General features: G+C 42.4%; 1 protein-coding gene across 1 annotated transcript in view; it reads right to left on the bottom strand.

The window, feature by feature from the left end:
• Positions 1–19,835, bottom strand: part of HECA (hdc homolog, cell cycle regulator) — a 45,912-nt gene extending 26,077 nt beyond the window's left edge. Inside the window, exon 1 of the mRNA XM_045391446.2 lies at positions 19,238–19,835. Coding sequence (XP_045247381.2) covers positions 19,238–19,508 — 271 coding nt within the window. The 5' untranslated portion in view covers positions 19,509–19,835. The remainder of the gene's footprint in view (positions 1–19,237) is intronic.
• Positions 19,836–20,973: the final 1,138 nt, after the last annotated feature.

The following is a 20,973-nucleotide window of genomic DNA, read 5'->3' as shown; positions in this document are numbered from 1 at the left end:
TTACAACGTAGTGTCCCAAATGTTGGACCTGCTTCTTCTCCCTTGATGAGCTCCAAAATGGTGCTTGGAGGCCAAAGGCCATGGCTGATTTGGCCCCTTCCCCTTACCTCTGAAATCCCAATGACTTCTGCTGAAAAGACTAATGACTTTATCCCTTCCCTAGTCTGCCCAACAGGTAAAGCATATGACTGCATGATTAAATGGCAACATGGGTCATCTGTAGACCAGTTACTGGTTAGAAAATACAACTCACAACTCCCTGCTGTTCAAAATCTTCTAAAAGCTCAACTGATAATAGGTGATATGATGTCTACATATCCCCTAGATCAGAGTTCCAATGGGTCAGTTTGGCCTGCATTGTGTCTTATTAAACCAGTCCAGAGTTTTTGTTATGGAATGTGAATCAGAATGCTGTTTTGGTACAGCACACATTCTCCAGGTAGCTAGGACTCCCTCTCTACCCTATTCAGATGCAGTCTGTCCTCCATATCTGTGGGTTCCACATCCATGGATCTGACCAACTGTCAATGGAAAAAAAAAAAAACGGATGGTTGTGTCTGTACAGAATATACACAGGTTTATTTTTCTTGTCATTATTCCCTAAATTTACAGTATAACAACTATTTACATAGCATTTACATTGCTTTGATACCACAGAGCTAGGGAAAGCGGGTGGGACTAACACAAGTTAAAACGCCACAGCTCACTGTTTTTATTATGATTCAGTCCTTTCTCTTGAAAGAACGCTCTTAGAATTACTGTAAGCCTTTGGTTAATTTCCAGAGTTCTGAAAAAGTTAATTTTGGTAATTCTTGCCAGTGTTCTTATTGCTCTCATGGAGGAGCAAATTTCTGGAGGCCCTTACTCTGCCATCTCAGAAGTCCATCTTAATAAAAATTTAAGTTTATATATATATATTTTGTTATAGGAAAATATGATAGGATGATCAATAAAATGCTTTTAAGCAGGACAACACCCTGTCTTAGGATCAAATTCTGAGTACAAACTGAATGGAAATAAAGAAAAGAATGTAAAATTTCTATTATGTTTTTAGGCCGGGCACAGTGGCTCATGCCTGTAATCCCAGGACTTTGGGAGGCTGAGGCAGGAGGATCCACCTGAGGTCAGGAATGTCCAGCCTGACCAACATGGCGAAACCCCGTCTCTACTAAAATTACAAAAATTAGCTGGGCATGGTGGTACATGCCTGTAATCCCAGCTACTCGTGAGGCTGAGGCAGAAGAATCACTTGAACCTGGGAGGCGGAGACTGCAGTGAGCCAAGATCGTGCCACTGCACTCCAACCTGGGCAACAACAGAGCAAAATTCCATCTCAAAAAAAAAAAAAAAATATATATATATATATACACACACACACATATATATATATAATTTTTTAAATGGATGATAATGGTTACCAAGTTACTATGATAATTAGGATTCTGTTTGCATAAAAGTAAATGACAATGTTTATAATGAACTGGAAACTTTTCATTGATCCTCAGCATCTATTTAAGCCTTTAAAAAACTGGGTGTGACAACTTAAAAATGTACAAGAACCCTGGTTTTTTTCTAATTCTCTTAGGAGATACACAGCAAAAAAAAAGTTTGATTGATTAATACTTTCAGATCGGCATTCTGAAACCTTGACTATGATCATGTCATATACACATTCAGAAACCTCAGAAACTCGGACTAATGCTCCAAGTGCTTGGGTCATGTTCAAGGAGCTCCTGTAATTAGGCCCCAGCCTTGCTTTTCCATGTGATCACCAGCTACGGTAAAGTCTCTGCTTCAGCCTTGGCCCATCCCTGTGGCTGTAACATGGAAATTAGATGAGAAGAGATGGGAGTGCACAAAAAAGTTAACTGCAGCCCACTGATGCTCCACACTGTACCTCAAATTCACAGGGTGTTTAAGAATCATTTCCTATATACTACTAGGTACTCACAAAAATTAAAAATAAAAAAATTTTTAAAGAATCATTTCCTGATTAACTGGCAAGTATTATTTAAATGAAAACTCAAAAGGTTTTAATATAAATTTCCTCAAATATTTTTAAGATCTTTTTTTCTACTAAAAATAAAGACACTAAGCACTGCACATAAAGGAAGGCTAGTACTTACAAAAATATTTTGTCAACTTGTTTTAATTAGTATAGGAGCTACAATGAAATCACTTAAGCTTATCTGTCTTAACCTTTGATGTAATTTAACTTCCCCTTATGTTATTTCAGTGTGTGAACCTGCTCCAAAGTGGGTAGCAAATTGAACACAAGGCAATTACATTCAGTTAAACATGTTTTTCTTTGCTTAGAGTAGGATTTAAACACAAAGCTTTTACTCAGGCAAACCACTCTGTCAAAATAAACATGGAAGCTACACATACACACACATGCACACACACAAAACCAACTCTTCAATACAGTTAACAACTTGAGTTTTTAACATTCTCTTAATATATTTAGTCTGTTCTCCTAGACCCACCATTTTCTTACTTTGAAATTAAAACCCATAAGTCTACCCAGCCTCAAATTCAAACTAAATTAAAAACTACAGGCTTCTATTTTACCTGTTATTTCCATTCTGGCTCTGACACTCTGATCTCAGTAAGAAATCACTTCAATAATGATTATAAAGTAGAAGATTCATATTTTCCTTTCTAATAGAAGCCACGTCTAGACCCAAAAGAATATGGACCCAGAATATGCCTGGTTTAGGCTGAACATTAGGATGAAGATAATAGTATCATAGTTTATCCTAAACGTTTCTTAAAAGTATCAAAGTTTCACAGAATAGATATTGGACAATCGCTTTGGTCCAGATTCCACAAACTTTTTCTGAGCACAGGAAGGCTCACCTTCGGTGATGTGCCCAAGGCCATTCCGCTAGTAAGTGGCCGTCTCTCTTGTATTTCCACCCATACTGCATACAGGACAATCGAGAGCACAGAGCCAGCTTATATGGAGAGGCAGTGACCCCACAGCTTTGTGTAACCAGATAGTAGTATGTAGTTCTACAATTAAGAATAGGATCTTATTCAAAATGTTCAATCCTCATATTAATCCTTAGAGTACTTAAAAAGTAGGTAAGGCCGGGCGCGGTGGCTCAAGCCTGTAATCCCAGCACTTTGGGAGGCCGAGGCAGGCGGATCACAAGGTCAGGAGATCGAGACCACAGTGAAACCCCGTCTCTACTAAAAATACAAAAAAAAATTAGCCGGGCGCGGTGGCGGGCACCTGTAGTCCCAGCTACTCAGGAGGCTGAGGCAGCAGAATGGCGGGAACCCGGGAGGCGGAGCTTGCAGTGAGCCGAGATCGCGCCACTGCACTCCAGCCTGGGCAACAGCGTGAGACTCTGTCTCAAAAAAAAAAAAGTAGGTAAAAATAGTAATGGCAAAAATCACAAATTACTTTTGCACCAACCTAAGTAGACCACGTTAAAAAAGTACTTAAACTCAATTACAGTATAAAGATTTCCTGACCCCAATCTTTGCACTCCTTAAAAATAACGACAGGCCGGGCGCGGTGGCCCAAGCCTGTAATCCCAGCACTTTGGGAGGCCGAGATGGGCGGATCACGAGGTCGAGGTCAGGAGATCGAGACCATCCTGGCTAATACGGTGAAACCCCGTCTCTACTAAAAAAAATACAAAAAACTAGCCGGGCGAGGTGGTGGGTGCCTGTAGTCCCAGCTACTCGGGAGGCTGAGGCAGGAGAATGGCATGAACCTGGGAGGTGGAGCTTGCAGTGAGCTGAGATCCGGCCACTGCACTCCAGCCTAGGGGACAGAGCGAGACTCCGTCTCAAAAAAATAAAAAATAAAAAATAAATAACAACAATCTGCTCTAGTTAATAGAATTGCTAAACTCAAAAGAGGAGGATTTTCCTTCGAAAGAATGTAAAAAAACATCATTCTCTCAGTATGGAGAATATCAAATTAAGTAGCAGAAAAAGCACTGCCGGGAGAAACAGAAGTTCAGCCTGCCTTGCCTGCATTCTGTTTGGATCAATGGATTGAGTTAACACACCAACTCCCAAGATGATTTTAAGACTACTGTATTTAAATCAATAAAATCTCAGCACAATGTAGCTAAATTCATTTCCTTACCCTACACATACCCTAAAATAAAAGAAATCCTTACACTTCTTTGTTTTCCACAGGCCTTTTCTGCCCTGCTGAACTTCCTGAAATACACTCTTTCTGCTCCCTGCATCCCTTCAAAATAACCTGGTAAAATGCTTTATAGTGATCATTCTGGCAGTCATTTTGCTAGGTTCTGGGGAGAAAAGACAAAGCTTTTGCCTGGGGCCACACTGCACAGCCTATTTCTGAAAAGCTGCATCAGCAACCAACAGGCAAGTTATAGGATCTGTTGCAACAAGGAAAAACTTGTCAAAGAAGAGGGCATGTCTAAGTCTTATCCATACCTCAGTAAAAATGAAAACTAGACTCAACAATCAGTCATGACTATGTCTTAGCCTAGCAGTTCACATATACTAACTTGAAGCAACTTGCTATAATATGATTTGATTTCAAGGGAGTATTTCATAAAATTTTCTAAGGAAAACTAAGTAAACTTAGAGTTACAGACTCCCATTGATAGTTTAAGCTAGTGATATTTTAACTAAATGTTCATTCCTTTTCCAATTACTAACTTTTGTGGAACACAGACACAATTTTATGGTATGACCATTCTCAAAGACCCAAAACTATTCATTTCAAAACCAGAGGGGAAAAATAATCTAACATTTGTGAAAAGAGTTACCAAAAAAAATCTAAAACTTACTTTCCACCATTAGAGAATTTGTTATATAACTATGATTATATTCAATATGTATTCCAAATGAATTCTAATTCATATGTCCAAAATTAATCAAGAAAAAAATATTTAAAATTATTTAAAATTATTCAAAGTCATATTTTTTATCATCTATTTCTTTTTTTCTTAGCCCCACTCCTACCCCCAAAGTCATCTGTAGATCACATATATCACAGAACATTAAAATATAAGTTGAGGAAAACTGATTAATTCCAAAGTCAAAAATTTCAAATCTGAATACCTCTCATGAATGAAGCTAACAAATTGTTTTTTGTCAGCCTAACCCCAAGAAGTATAATGATTCCATATAAAATATTGATACATACACATGACCAGTATTTCATACCCACAGAAACTGTTTGGATAAAATCCACAATATAGTTTGGTAAATTCACAATTCTATAACCTAATTTAAAATGCAAAACCTAAAAGGGAAGTAAGGAAACCACGAAAGTCTGGTGAACATTTCAAAATGCTTTTACAACAACATGCAAACTTCCACTCCATATGGTCCTAGAGGCAAGTAAAGAGGAGAAAGCGGAAAAGCGAATCAAAATATAAACTATGTGAGGCATAATTACAAATCCAGATGCACACTGTAAATCATGCAGCACAACAGGCCAAAAACAAGGCTCTGCTGATCAAATGGTTAAAATCTAAGTGGACTCTGCTGTTATAACAAAATCCAGGAGAGCTCGGGAACAGAATTGATCCACAGATCACAACAAAAGAATTCCAAAGTCAGCTATGCTCACACTAGTGAAAGAACCCTCCTCAAGACTTCAGTTACCTCAGTTTCTCCCCACTGTGGGATCAGAAAGGCCATTTGCAGTAGCTCCAGAAGGTCTCGTTCAAAAAACTGGACTTGCCCTGAGACCAGCAGGAGAATGAATACTACAGATTCTCTGGGCAAAATTTGCACAGCAAGAGCTCCCAGATCCAAACTTGCAGAGAAACGAAAGGCTCCCCCAGGCAGCAGAATACAGATTTGGAAGACCAGCATTCACTGCAAACTCCCTGGGGGAAAGCCAAGGTCAGCACTGGTTCTTCCAACAAATCAGTGTGTGCATTCATCTCTGGTTGGGAAGCAGCCACCCAACACCACATTACAAACAGAGAACCAAAAACTCACCTAGAAAAAACTAAAATCCCCAAATCATGGCACAACAATTTGCTTTTCCAAACAGCTCTATGGTTTGAAAAATAAGCTCATCACAAACAGTATCATGTTATGCTCACTTTTGCAGATAAAACTTGGACTTGGCAAGGTTCAGCAGTCTTGCAAAATGGCAGAGCCAGATCTTCACCTATAACCTGTATCTCCCAAATCTCACACTCTTTAGAACAGGAATGAGTTTGGAAACCTCTTCCAAATCACAGACATCTGAGAAGGCACAAAGGCTGCCTGCATCAGCATGATGCATGGTGTGTGAATAAACTCTTGGTTCAGTTGAGTGCTATGTTCTCATTTTATTAATATACACATGTAATTTCAGTTCAAGTGCCAGAAGGAGAAAAACGAGAACTTTCTTATGATTCAGCATTTAAGTCTGTTATTATGAGCAACTTATGGGCAATTTAGCCTTAAGAGGCCTCAGTTTGCAGCCTGGTTCTTAAGAAGAGGCAATTACAAGTAAATAATGAGTCTTTATCTACAAGTGTCAAAGTCCTACATAGCTGGAAAAAAACTACAAGGGATTTTAGAAATGTGCAAGAAGAGACGGGTATTGAGCACTGGAGCTCACCTGTTGACATGACAGCAGTGAGTGGCCAGAGACTCGGACAGGAGGTAAGGGAGGGCAGCAGAAGTTGCAACCAATTTTTTTTTTTTTTTTTTTTTTGAGACAGAGTCTCGCTCTAATGCCCAAGCTGGAGTTCAGAGGCATGATCTCAGCTCACTGCAACCTCCACCTCCTGGGTTCAAGCGATTCTCCTGTCTCAGCCTCATGAGTAGCTGGGGATTACAGGCATGCACCACCATGCCCAGCTAATTTTTGCATTTTTAGTAGAGACATGGGGTTTCCCCATGTTGGCCAAGTTGGTCTCGAACTCTTGACCTCAAGTGATCTGCCTGCCTCAGCCTCCCAAAGTGCTGAGATTACAGGCGTGAGCCACCACACCTGGCGGGTTGCAACCAATTCTGAGAAACAGAGCCTTCCAAATTAAAAAGTAAACACAATCTCATAAATGTAATAGCATTACTGTGCACTGGTATACAAATGAACTCAAAGTTGCTAACTTTATGCCATGCCCAAACTGCTTTGCCTACAAGTAATTTCACAACTTTCCTCACACTCCCTTACCTTTCCTTTATTTCTATATGGATGTTAACATAATCATACAAAACTGTAAAATTTCTAACCAGCAAAGACAACCATAAACAAGTCTGAAAAACAAACAATAAACTAGGGAAAGCTATGTCAAAAAGTACCCTGAATATACAAACACTTTGTGAAAATCAGTAAGAACACAAATACCCTATTAGTAAAATGGACAAAAATCACAAGCAAGAAAAAAAATACAAATGATCAATATAAATATAAAAAGATATTCACTGACAATCCAACAAATGTAAATATTAACACAATGAGATGTGATTTTTCATCCATCTGATTGGCAAAGATGAAAATGATTATCGAAATTTACATTACAGAGTGTGAAGAAACTATCGCCACTGATGGTGTAAACTGGCAAACCTCGTCTGTAGGAGCAGTTTGGCAATATGTATCAAACCAGTGATCCTACTGCTAGGACTTTACCCTAAAGATAATCACATGCTAGTTATGAACTCTGGTCCATTAAGTACAGGAAGTGCCAGTTCAAATGTTCACAATCTCCCGAGCCAAGACCAGGAAGTCCTTCTGTGATGGAAGGATCAGATCAACATACGTGTACAATGTGTGAATAAAGTGCTCCCTTGGTCAAGTATTTTGTTTTACAAATGTAATTTCAGTTCAAGTACCAGAATGACAAGCATAAGGCTTTTTTCTTTTTTGACACAGTATCTCGCTCTATCACCCAGGCCAGACACAGCTTACTGCAACCCCTTCCTCCTAGGCTCAAGCAATCTTCCCACCTCAGCCTCCCGAGTAGCTGGGACTACAGGCACGCACCACCACATCTGGCTAATTTTTGTATTTTTGCAGAGGTGGGGTTTTGTCATGTTGCCCAAGCTGGTTTCGAACTCCTGGACTCAAGTGTTTCGCCCACCTCAGCCTCCTAAAGTGCTGGGATTATAGGCATGAGCCACTATGCCCAACCCACAAGACCTTTTAAAAGTAATGTAAATGTCCCTATTCAGTATAAAAACCATACTGGTGTTTTCATACTGAATTTCAGTCCTGTCCTCTAAAAACCTGCATATAGTTTTTCATTATTTCTGTACGTATGTGTGTGAGTCAAGACGGACCCAACATCAAGATTCCAACTATACAGCATGGGGGTCAGGCACACTTCCCTACAGCCAAGCCTATTCTCAGAGCAAGAAGGGAAGGCCATCTCAGAAGCTTACTGTCCTCATACTCAAATGTAGACTGCGGACTACAGGGATCACACCTGACTCCTATTAAACACTAAAAAAGGGGAGCTGTGGCATCTTCACTGTTCCTGTCACTAGGAATGGCTGCTTCTCCTTTCTGTGAGTTCTACAGCCCCAACACACCAATCACCCAGGAATCTTCTCTAATTTGCTTCTGCACTACAGCATATCACCTTCACTACTAAAACTATATGCCTAACATAGTGGAACTGTATCATTACTGAGGTAAAGAAAGTCACTGACACATAGGCACTGCCCAGTAAGAACGGATCCAAGGAGCTGGAAACCATTTAGAAGAATTCTTTGAGCTTCCCTGTGTTTTTAGGTATGTACAATTCTGCCTCCACCACTGCAGGCACTTCTTATTTTTAATGCCAGGCCCTCTTCATGGCTTCTGGCAGCACTGTTCTGGGCTCTCCGTGTCTGTTCATTGACACCTATCACCAGCCATCTCGGGCTCCCGCTCTCAGATTACAGACTGTACCTGCTGCCAATCAAAAATAGCCAGAACTTGATTCTGTACATTTCTGTTTTGACTTCTGCCCACTGAGCTGTGTTAAGCATAACAACTAGTGTGTTACCTTAGTAAGTTGTGTTATACTAAATATTATACTGAAATAAGCATCACAATCAGGAGTGCTCATTTATAAAATGAAAACAAAACTTGTGATTCAGTTTCAACATTAGTGTCAAAAGACTCTCCTGAGATGACTTTATAACTTGAAGGAATATGATCTAAAGTATAATCAAACCTATGCTTACCCCTAGGGAAAAACATACATTTTCAATGTGGCAAGTAGCTGCTTTACTTACCTGAGCAATTTGATACCTTACTAACTTTTGTCTGAATTCATCCTCTTGATCAGCGTTAGGAAGGAACAGACCTTAAGGCATTCTATTTTTAATGAATTTCCAATAAAATGAAATAAAGAGAAATGTGAATTATGACACCTGGACCATCTTTTCCTATCTGACTATCTGTAATTGTTCTTGGTGGGAAGGGGGGTAATATGATTTGAGTGGCAATATATTTTGAAGCGGTCCAGAATATGCCACTGTGGCATAAAAATTAAAGAGCTGAAAGTGATTAAGTTCCTGAAATCTCTTACTGGCCTAAAAGCAGAGGCTCTCAAAAGCATTCGATTAACATAAATCCCCTCCCCAGGAGCAACCAAGGAAGAGTGACTCATCACCAGAGATGAGAAGTCTTCACCCCACACCAAGTTGATATTACCACAAAACGATCGTATCTTCCATGTATTCTCCAAAAGGCCCACTTATCTTTCCAAAAAGTCCTCTGTTTTCCCATAAGTTCTCTTTTCTCCCCTCCCCCTTCCCCTATTAAAATAACATACAAGCCCCTGCTTCTAACCACTCCTTTGAGTCACATTTTTCTATGATTAAATGTCTTTTCTCTTGCAATCTGTCTCTTGCCAGTTTAACCTGCAGACCCTCAATCACTAAGCCTAAGAGAGTAGAGAAAGTTTCTTCTCCTTGACAATTTAAATCTACGGAATACACTATGAGTATATATGAGAACAATGCTAACTTTCTCATTAAATGCCATCTAAGCAATTATGTGACTACATTCAACACTTGGTCTTCCTCTTTCCTCACTTTTTTTTAAGCTTCCTCTTAATATCTTTCTTGTTTCTCACTCTTAGACTTTTCAAGTATTACCCTTATCTGTATAATTTAGCCAAAATAATTTGTCTGAAAAATCGTAACGTTTTAAAGTATTACAAATGCTACTGACTTTTTGCTAGTTTATAAAAAGCTCTCAAGTACAATTAAGCTAAAACATCCTGTTGATTAAATAAAGCAAGTTGCTATTTCACTAACCACTGAAAACTGGAAGCTTTCTGAAATATACAAAATTAAAACACACACAGTCACACTGTACAAAATAGCATCTCCCCTCACTAGAGTTTATTGTTTTAAAAACTGGTAAGATGTTGACAAAAATAAAATGACAAACCAAGATAATTAGTACAACTTGGCACAGAGATATACACTTTCTACCTAGGTATGAAAAATAAGCCATAGAGACAAGCCCCTGCCTCTAGAGAAAATCTTATCTGCTCAGATGGTCCCAATCCCTCCCCCTGGCATCTAGTTCTCTGATGTTAACCTCAATTAGTAACCTCACAAGGCTCAGAAAGCATGGGGCTGTTGCTGCCCACAATTAAGACAGGCTTTCCATACAGGAGTCTTGGATCCTGCAACACTGTCATCCTGATGGGCAGAAAAGCAGCAAGGGCCATGTGCAATCTGCTTCATTGATCAGCAGACCCACAATTGAGGGTCCATGGCAGGCACCACCTCCAATCCTTTATTAGCTGTATTAAAAGATACTCATTCTGTTAAAATATATAATTTTACAAACTTGTCAACAACCTATGATTACCCCCTTTTCAAATTCAGCTGACCATGTCCTTGCTTATAAACCTAGGGGGGCGGTTCTCCACTGGCTACAAAACATCCAGATTTGACTGTCTGACCCAGCCCCCTTTCCAGCCTCCAGTCCTACCACAGTGCCTGACACGAGCCACATCAAACTCTTGGAGCAACCAGAACTCAAGGCCCTTTCTCACCTCCCTCTGTTTGGAACATCCTCTCTCTATCTTTAGAATTCACTGTCTCTCTTCCTGTAAGACTCAGCTCAAATGTCCCCTCCTCCAGGAAACATCATTTTCCCCACTGGGTACCCACAGTACCTTATCATGGCTCTTGTTTCCATGTCTCTCTGCCAGCTTCACAGTGAGCCCTTGAGGGTGTGGATTCTGATGCCCCCAAGTATAATTTAACATTGTACTTCTCAGTCATAGGAGACAGTAGGTGCATAATAAATATGTAGTAAATGGATGAGCGCATAAACAATGAATGAGGACCTAATGAATCCAGTAGTTGCCTAGAGAGAGGGAAGGGTCTTGTGTTTAATTCTCAGTAACACTAAGCCCTGGCTGATCCCCCAAAGTACAACCTGTGCTCCTCACCTCCTTCAGCTACACAACTCCACATACTCACGTGACTTCTCCATCTTCAAATCCAGTACTTAGATTTAACCCAATATTCTGCCATTCATATGTTCCTGCTCTTTCACAGTTGCCCCTGTTTAATACATATAATAACTTACTTGCATTTCTTTCTTTTTTTTTTTTTTTTTTTTTGAGACGGAGTCTCGCTCTGTCGCCAGACTAGAGTGCAGTGGCGCAATCTCGGCTCACTGCAATCTCCACCTCCCGGGTTCAAGCGATTCTCCTGCCTCAGCCTCCTGAGTAGCTGGGATTACAGGCACGTGCCACCACATCTAGCTAATTTTTGTATTTTTAGTAGAGATGGGGTTTCACCATGTTGGCCAAGATGGTCTCCATCTCCTGACCTCGTGATCTGCCTGCCTCAGCCTCCTGAAGTGCTGGGATTACAGGCGTGAGCCACCATGCCCGGCAGCATTTATTTCTAGATAAGGAAGATGTACCCATTTTTACATGTTGCTTTTTGCTTGCTTATTTTTAGCTAAATTATCTGATTTTTTTCCCAGTAAACTATAAGGAAGAGAAGATGGAGGAAGAGTAGATAATCATTTTGAATCAAAGCAGTGCTTGAATAAAAACGTGCATGGTACTATAGTCTTTTTCCACATTAATGTCTTAGTGTCTGTTCTTAACAGCACAATGGCTTAACAAGTTTTTTAGTTGTATAAGGTTGAACAAACCACAAAATTTATAAAGTTGTTGTTGACAAGGCTCATATCTGCCAGGCCCTGTGCCAAAGTCTTTCACATATATTGTTTTCCTTCAAAAAAAACACCCCAAAGGATTGCATTTAGAAAACAGAGGCTGAGAAAAGTTAGATAGCTTGCCCCAAAGCCATTGTGCTAGTAAGTTATGGCACCTAGCTTTACATCCAGGCCTGAAGTACCCAGTCTTTTTTCACTAAAACTTTAAAAACTCCAGACCTTACTTTATAAGATTAGAATCATGATGCAGACAGAATTTCAAAGGTCTATGCTTTCATCTTCACTAACTCTATCATCAGTTACTAAAATATCATCTACACATTATTACTATTTTTTTGAGACGAAGTCTCACTGTCGCCAGGCTGGAGTGCAATGGCTCGGTATCGGCTCACTGCAACCTCCACCTCATGGGTTCAAGCAATTCTCCTGCCTCAGCCTCCCGAGTAGCTGAGATTGCAGGAGCCCGCAACCATGCCCGGCTAATTTTTGTATTTTTAGTAGAGAGACAGAGTTTTACCATGTTGGTCAGACTGGTCTCGAACTCCTGACCTTGTGATCCGCCCGCCTCGGCCTCCAAAAGTGCTGGGATTACAGTCGTGAGCCACCATTGCCCAGCCACCATTAATACTTTTTAAAATCTCTGTATGCTACCAAATCACTAAAGACTACAGAAGTCTCCAACAGAAATACATTCAGCCTTGGAAAGTCCCCCTATGTATGATAGCATCTGCTCCAAATTCCGGATGCAAATGCGGCCCTCCAGTTGCTAAGACATTTTGGAGAATTTGCTGAGCAATTCTCCAGCATCCCTTTAAAACAACCACGGAATGATGAGACCATGGGAAAAGTACCCTGATCACAGCAATGTCGAACTGGTACAACCTTTCAACAGGGCAATGTGTCAGCATGTATTAAAAGTCATGAAAATATGCATATCCTTTGACATAGCAAGTCCATAGGAAGAATTTTTCCTCAGTACATGCTATGGTTTGAATGTTTGTGTCCCTCCAAGATTCATGCTGAAACTTAATCCCCAGTGCAACAGTATGAGGTGGAGCCTTTAGAAGGTGTTTAGGCCACGGCCGGGCGTGGCGGCTCATGCCTGTAATCTCAGCACTTCAGGAAGCCAAGGCAAGCGGATCATGAGGTCAAGACATCGAGACCATCCTGACCAACATGGTGAAACCCTGTCTCTACTAAAAATACTAAAATTAGCTAGGCATGGTGGCACATGCCTGTAGTCCCAGCTACTAGGGAGGCTGAGGCAGGAGAATCGCTTGAACCTGGGAGGTGGAGGGTGCAGTGAGTGGAGATCACGCCACTGCACTCCAGCCTGGCGACATAGGGAGGCTTCGTCTCAAAAAAAAAAAAAAAAAAAAAAAAAAGAAGGTGTTTAGGCCATGAGGGCTCTCATAAATGGGATTAGAACCCTCATAAGAGTGCTTGAAGGAACAAGTTCATCCCTTTCACCTTTTCTGCCATGTAAGGATGCTGTGATTCTCACCAGCTACAGAATCTGCTGGCTGTGACCTCGGAATTCCCAGCTTCTAGAACTGTGAGAAATAAAATTCTATTGTTATAAATTATCCAGACTGAGGTATTTTGTTGTGGCAGCAGAAACAAACTAAAACATGAAGTAATTAAGTGGACAAATGCCCAGAAATATATGAATAAGAACCTAAAGGTAAACAATAGTGGAATGATCAAATTTCCAAGGTGCAGACATATGACGATGCACCGGTATATTTACTGCTCTGCTAAAATGTCCACAAACGATTCTATGTGTAAAAATCAGATTATAATATATATGACTTTCTTTTTACAGAAACTGTATACGTACTTTTAAAAGTTTTGTGAGAAAAAAAAATTTAAGGCTGCAAGAACATATATCAAAATACTAATAATGTTGATCTCTTAAGTGGTGGAATTATGTGTTTAACCAGAAAGGCAAGGAAAGCTTTTTTCTACAATGCTTATTTTATTACTGGTAAAATAATAAAATTACACAATATTTTCAAATAAATAAAGCCCTTAAAAATGCCAAAGAGTTGGTGATCAAAATGAGTCAGGACAGATTTTTTTTTTTTCCCTGTAAAGAATCTCTTCTGATACCTTCAAGTTCTTTAAATTATTCATAGCTAAAAGCCTGAAGTAAACTCATAGGAGGATTAAGCTGCAAGAGATTTTCCCATTTTATCTCCTGTTTTCAATTCTCCATAGAATGAAATTTTTGGACTTACAGGAAAATTGACATTGAAGGTTTAGTTTCTAGAACTTAAGGACAGATCACAGGTCCTGTAACAAGTAAAGAATGAGAGAAAGACGAGACTGTGCATAGAGTGCCATGAACGGCGCACAGAAGAGCTCTTCACTTTAATACACAAAGTGTACAGGAAGAATCTTTGATGCATGAGGCAATATTTTCTGCCAATCTCCATTATAAAGGTGAATTTCAAAAGACAACATCCAAAGGCAAATACTTCTGAAGACCCAAAAAACTGACTTCTAGATAAGGCAAGAAAATGTTTTCTAAGATTATAATGGTAGTCTATATACCTTAAATCCTCAACAGATACTCCTTGATTTGAAAACAAACAGCAAGCAAACATTTTTCATTTTCCTTCTGATGGATATAGGTAATTTAAATGTAGTAGGAATTAAAGTAAACATCTAAAAAGAAACTACTTAAAATATACTACAAACCTGGGTTATAAAAAGTGTCTTTAGTGACCTAAATATGCAGCAAAATACAAATCCTGTGCATAGTGAGCAGGTGGTACTCCAAAAAAATCTACTTGTAAACAGATATATGGAATTCAGAACGCATTTTCCCATGGAAACATTGTTATAAAGGTGGTTAATTCCCAGTCTCCTCCACAAAGTCTATTTAGTTGTTAGTGAGAAATATTTATCCCACACCTGTATTATGTGAATGGTACTGGTGGTCTAAATGAAGACACCCATAATGCTAGGGGAATAAGAATGGCTCTCCTTTCACTCAGAGCTGAAGCTTCTCAGTCGAGTCCTTCTCCACAAAGGGTTTCCAGGTAAAGAGATGCCACCCTCAAGGTCATACTCTCTTCCTGTAGGGAGCCCAAGTTGAAATGATCAGTCAACTGGGAGTCAGGGGAGTGTGTACAAGAAGGCCCTGCCCCTATTATTTAAGGTGAGATAATTCTGAAAGGCCATCCCACCTCCAGAGCTCCCCAAGAGAGGGTCAACTGGGGTCTCTGTTACAGATGCAACACAGTTCAACTCCTGCTTCTGCCCAATTCTGCTTCCTTCCCTCCTCCACTAGGAATGATGCCAAGAGCACTCCCAGTAAACCTCCAGCACGTGTATCTCTGCTCAGACTATTTCCAGGATCTAAGATAAACAGCTAACACTTCATAAGCTGGTACTGTAAGTCAGACATTGTTCTAATCTATCTAGTGTATGTAATCTATTTATTTTAAATATATTATATAGATATTTTACTACATCTGTATGGGTAGGTACTACAATCCCATTTTACAAAGCAGAAACCAAGGCTCAGAGAAGTTAAATGACTTGCCCAAGGTCATTTGACAGCCAATTTGAAGAGCCAGAATTTGAATTTAGGTCCACCAAATGGAAAGCCAATCTCTATGCAAACGAACTCCATCTGCTAGAAACAGTTCCATGAATTAAGGCAGACTCTGCTGCCCACGGGTTCTGGTGTCAGTCAGGAATGAGTGGAGTGATGGACCATGGTCATCCAGTAACAGGAATTTATAAAAGTACTTAAGAGCCAGGCCCATTGAAAACTAGATATACCATGATCAAGGTTTCAAATACTTTTAGTCCTGAAGCAAAATTGCAGAGGCCTAATGGAACCAGAATGAAACTACATATCTACCTTTTGATAACTAGATTCTAAATATAACCATTGGTAATCTTGTGTACCTACAATGAAAATGCAAACAGTATGTGTGCAGACAGATTACTACGTAGGAAGAGGATGGGGTGGTCTTTTACTCCAATCCCTGAAAAATAGGCCTCATAAACTAGCATCTTAAAATTAGTATCCAATAAATTTATTATTAGAGGTATGATATCCTAAGAATATTAAACTTACTCAAGATGCACAACTGCAGCCAGTTCAACTTCTCCAACCACAACTATACCACAGCTTCCCCAAGCTCTCCCTAGCTAGTAATCTTCCTTTATAGAATAAGTATTTATGCCCACTTGACAAACTGAACAAAATAAAAGCTAATATTGCCCTGCCCTGGCGGCCACACTGCCCAAGAGCTACAAGACACAAAACCACTCTATAAACTCCAAACAACTACAAATAAACACTATTAATTTTAAGTGAAGTCATTAAGTTTGCATGTTTGTAGATGCAGATAGCTGACTTGAACAGTGAAAACAAACTATTTACAATTTTCAGCAAATATCAAGTACCTCCTTTCTTGTAATAATTACTTGATTTGTAATATTCGTAATTACAAAACCTAATGTCACGGTTAAGTAAAAAATTGAAATACACTTAAAACTAGTACCAATAACAATTTTAACATTAAAAATCCAAATATTGGTCCTTAGTTGATTTTAAGAATTGACACATCTCTTGCCCCTTCGTTTAAAAATTCACCAGTAACACCTCTCCCAAACCTAAAGTATAGCTGTAAATAGCAAAGAAAAAAAGAAAGAAAGCAAGCAAAGCAAAAAAAAAAAAAAGGCATTTGTAATTTCCGTATTCATTGATTTTGCACACAGGAGTCCTCAGCATACAAGTTCAGTTATCATCAACTGCAGAATTGAGGGGGGGTTCTTCAAATTAAGGTGAATCATTCACGTAGACTTCACACCAAGTCAGAACCAAGAACTGGGCATCATAAAATCTGGTTCACTCCTCTAATATGTTACATTCTCTGCCCCTGACTATGGGAATGTTGGCCCATTCCTTTTTCTCTCTGACTTTCACTTAAGCTCCTAATCAGAAACACAGCTCTTCACATACACTGTGCTGCTAAATATACTTGAGTTTGCCACTTCAGAGAATAATAGGGGCCCCTTAACCAGTTTGATATGTACAAACTAGGAGGTACAAGTAGCCTAAGAAAAAAATTTCCTCTCACCACCTTAAAGTGGACTAATCTTTTGGAGTAAGAAAAATAAAAGGAAACTGAGAACTTGAGGCTTCCACATAGGGCAAAAAAAAAAAGGAGGCGGTGGGGGAGGGGGTGGCAGAGCAAACCAAAACCACCAGCAGAACAGGAATGCAAGCTCCCTGAGGACCAGGATGCCTCCTCTTAATTACCGCTGGATCCCTTAGTATTGAACACGGTACTTGGAACACTGCAGGTAGTTAATCTTTTTTGAATGAATAAACGAAAGCTGTCATCATTGTTCATGCACTCTTTGTGAGAAACCTTAAGCTCATTATATATGTAACCTTTAAAATAACAAGAACTGGGAGCATAATAGGGAAGGGACACTCCGAGCCTCTCAATAACGCTAGGAGGGAGCCAGGGTAATTTTTTTTTTTCAAGTTTACACATGAGGAAATTGAGGCTCAGGAAGACTGACCTTTCCAAGATGACGAAGCTCTAAATGGCTGAGCTAGGAGTCTGTCCTACCCAGAGTCTGAGCACCTTTCTCTCTGCCACATCAATACCAAAATGAAGGTTAAAGCCAGGAGAAAAACAAAAGAACATGAAGAACACAGGCTACCCAAAACTAGTATTGAGACATTCACAAACGGGGTAAGTTTGTTTCTGAAAATAAATAAATAAATCTTCCTATTTCAATATTGCAGAGACACAGCCAACGGGGCCTACAGTTCTGTTTCTAACAGGCGACATTCAGCCGCCTATGTTCAGAGCGCTATAGGTTGCTTGTAAATGCAGGTGCCCTGTTTAAAAAGTTCCTGATCTGGCCGGGCGTGGCGACTCACGCCTGTAATCCCAGCACTTTGGGAGGCCGAGATGGGCGGATCACGAGGTCAGGAATTCGAGACCAGCCTGGCCAACATGGTGAAACCCTGTCTCTACTAAAAATAACACAAATTAGCCCGGCGTGGTGGTGGGGGCCTGTAATCCCAGCTACTCGGGAGGCTGAAGCAGGAGAATCGCTTCAAACCGGAAGGCGGAGGTTGCAGTGAGCCGAGATCGCGCCACTACACTCCAGCCTGGGCGAAATTGCTAAACTCCGTCTAAAAAAAAAAAAAGTGCCTGATCTACATAAAGAATGGTTTAAAAACCTGAAAACCTGAAGCTGTAAATTAAAAGCCAGATATAACAATTCAAGTCTCCCTTCATTAAAATACCTAGGTTGTCTTCCTGGAAAAAGTGCCTGACTAGAGGAATTCAAAGAACTGTCCAAATGAGTAAAAGTGTTTGCCCAGCACCTTCTAACGAAAACCACGGCTCTGTAATGAGAACAGAAATCCTGTCACATCTTGGCCAGTTCCTAAGTGTCCCCTCAAAAAGAGCATTCAGGCGCTACCTAAGATTATAAAGCTTCCTTCTGACAATGTTAAGCAGAATGACATAGAGAATGATTTTTTTTTTTTTTTTAACTACGGGCTGAGAACGGAAGTCAAGTTCAGATTCTCTTCCTTCCTCAAGCAAGCCAAAAAATTAAGAGCAAACACAGAGGCCCTAAATGTCTCGAGGCCTCTTCACCTGTGGCGATCGACGCAGCAAGCCTGGGTGTGCAGAGAATTGAGGCTCTCCCTTACTCCGGGGGTTATGGGTGGCCTGGGAGCACCGAGAAGAATGAACCGGTGCCTAAGTTTTCAGTCGGATCATTCTTCTCAACTTGGGCGGCTCTTTCCTCCCTTCCTTCCTCCCTGCGGCCCGGCACACACGGCGGGGCAGTGCCAGCGCGGGCAGCAGGCTGGGCCCGAGGGCAGCGCTGCCGCAGCCTGGAGTCCCTCAGAGTGTGGGGCGCGGGCTGCCCCCCGCGCGGACACCCGGCAGGGGCCGCAGATCCGTCCCCGCCGCCAGGCGTGGGGACCGCGAAGGGGCAGCCGCGGCGGGGCGGAGGGGCGGGGTGAGCACTTCCTGACTCTCGCATTGTCCACGCACCGCCCGCGCCACCCAGGGCCCCGCCACCGCGCCGTCCCCGTCGGGGAGGAAGTTGGCGCTCTCCCCGCCAGCCCCGTCTTACCGTTTTTGGCATCGCCCGCGGCTGCAGCCCCCGCGGCGGCCGCGGCGTTCGCGGCGCCAGTCCCCGCGCCTCCTGCGCCCGCCGCGCCTCCGGTGCCCGGCGCACCCGCCGCCGCCGCCCCGCAGCCGGCAGCCGCCGCCAGGGCCCCCCCGGCCGCCGCTCCTGCCGCGCCCGCCGCTGCCAGGGCCCCGGCTCCATTTTCCTGCTCGTCGCCGCTGCTGTTGGCGCGCTTGTTTTTGCGGCCGCCTTTGCTGTTTTTGGGGTTGGGCATCTCGCTCGCGAGCGTCCAGGTAGGTGCCCGGCGTCAGCGAAGGCGGATCCCAGCTGCACGGCCGCTCCCGGCCCTGCGCGAAGCCGGCTCCGGGAAAGAACGGAGGGCGCGAGCCGGCGATTCCCTCGGCACCCGTCTAGCCGCACGGCCCGTGCCGCGCCATCCCGGCCGCCGCGCCCTCTCCGGCTTCCTGGAGCCGGCACGCGGCTACCCGAGGCTCGCAGCCGCGCGGGCGCCGCGGGCCCGGGGCGCGAGCGAGACTCTCCCGAGCCGGAGGGAAAAGGCGGGTCTCCGGCTTGTTTTGATTCGGCTGCGCTGACACGCTCTGGGCCCGCCCCCTCCCGTGACGACACTGGGGATTCGGCCTGGCCGCGCCCACCAGGTGACCTCACGGCTGACGGGACCGCCCGCGTGACGTCACGCCGCGCGCGGGGCCGGGCCACCTCCAGTGACGTCAATCAGGCGTCCCCACCCCGGCCTCCTGGACTCCTGGGTGTTCGTGAGCCGCCCTGTTTGACTTGCTCCACCCGCCAGCGCGGTGGCATGTGGAGTTCTTTGGTGGCCTCCTGACTTTAATGTAATTGAGGCTTAGAACAATATGGTCTGGAAAAATAAGCTGTGACTAGAGCAAGAATGGAAAACAAAGGATTTTGGATTAATAACTCATTCAAAGGCTATGCCCGTCAGTAACAGTAATGAAAGAAATAGGGGACCGGGCGCGGTGACTCATGCCTGTAATCCCAGCACTTTGGAAGGCCGAGGCGGATGGATCACGAGTTCAAGAGATCGAGACCATCCTGGTCAACATGGTGAAACCCCGTCTCTACTAAAAATACAAAAAAAATTAGCTGGGCGTGGTGGCGTGCGCCTGTAGTCCCAGCTACTCGGGAGGCTGAAGCAGGAGAATCACTTGAACCTGGAAGCCAAGATCGCGCCACTGCACTCCAGCTTGGGCAACACAGCAAGACTCTGTCTCAAAAAAAAAAAGAAAAGAAAAAAAGAAACAGGGTAGGGTTCCCAGACAATGGGGATGAACACCAGGGTCTTGAATGGGAGCCTTCACAGTCTGGTGGTGAAAACAATTCATTGAAACAAGACCCATCATCCAGGGATGTAACTAGATGTTGCCTGGACTTTGAAGCAGTCCCTGCTTGGGGGGAACCCATCCCTATGCGTAGGGCTCAGTTGTCCTGAAAGATGGGTAGCCAGGTTATGAGCAGTAGGAGATTAGGTGATACCTGTGAAGACAGGCAACATGAGGGCAGGGGACCCCTGGGAAGAGCTCCCCTTGATCTCTTTCTGCAATTCTGTTCTGCCTTTTCAGCCAACTCCTTCCCTTCCTTCAGGTCTCAGCTCAAATACATCACTTCCACAGAGACCTTCCCAGGAGAGCTGTCAGAAGTTCCACCCTGTTATTTTCCTCCTCCATCTCTAATTATGTTGGCAATGTACGTGTTTACTTATT

This window comes from Macaca fascicularis, chromosome 4 (genome assembly GCF_037993035.2).
Source record: "Macaca fascicularis isolate 582-1 chromosome 4, T2T-MFA8v1.1".
Classification (NCBI taxonomy): Eukaryota; Metazoa; Chordata; class Mammalia; order Primates; family Cercopithecidae; genus Macaca; species Macaca fascicularis.
This window is presented reverse-complemented; position numbering and strand designations above follow the sequence as displayed.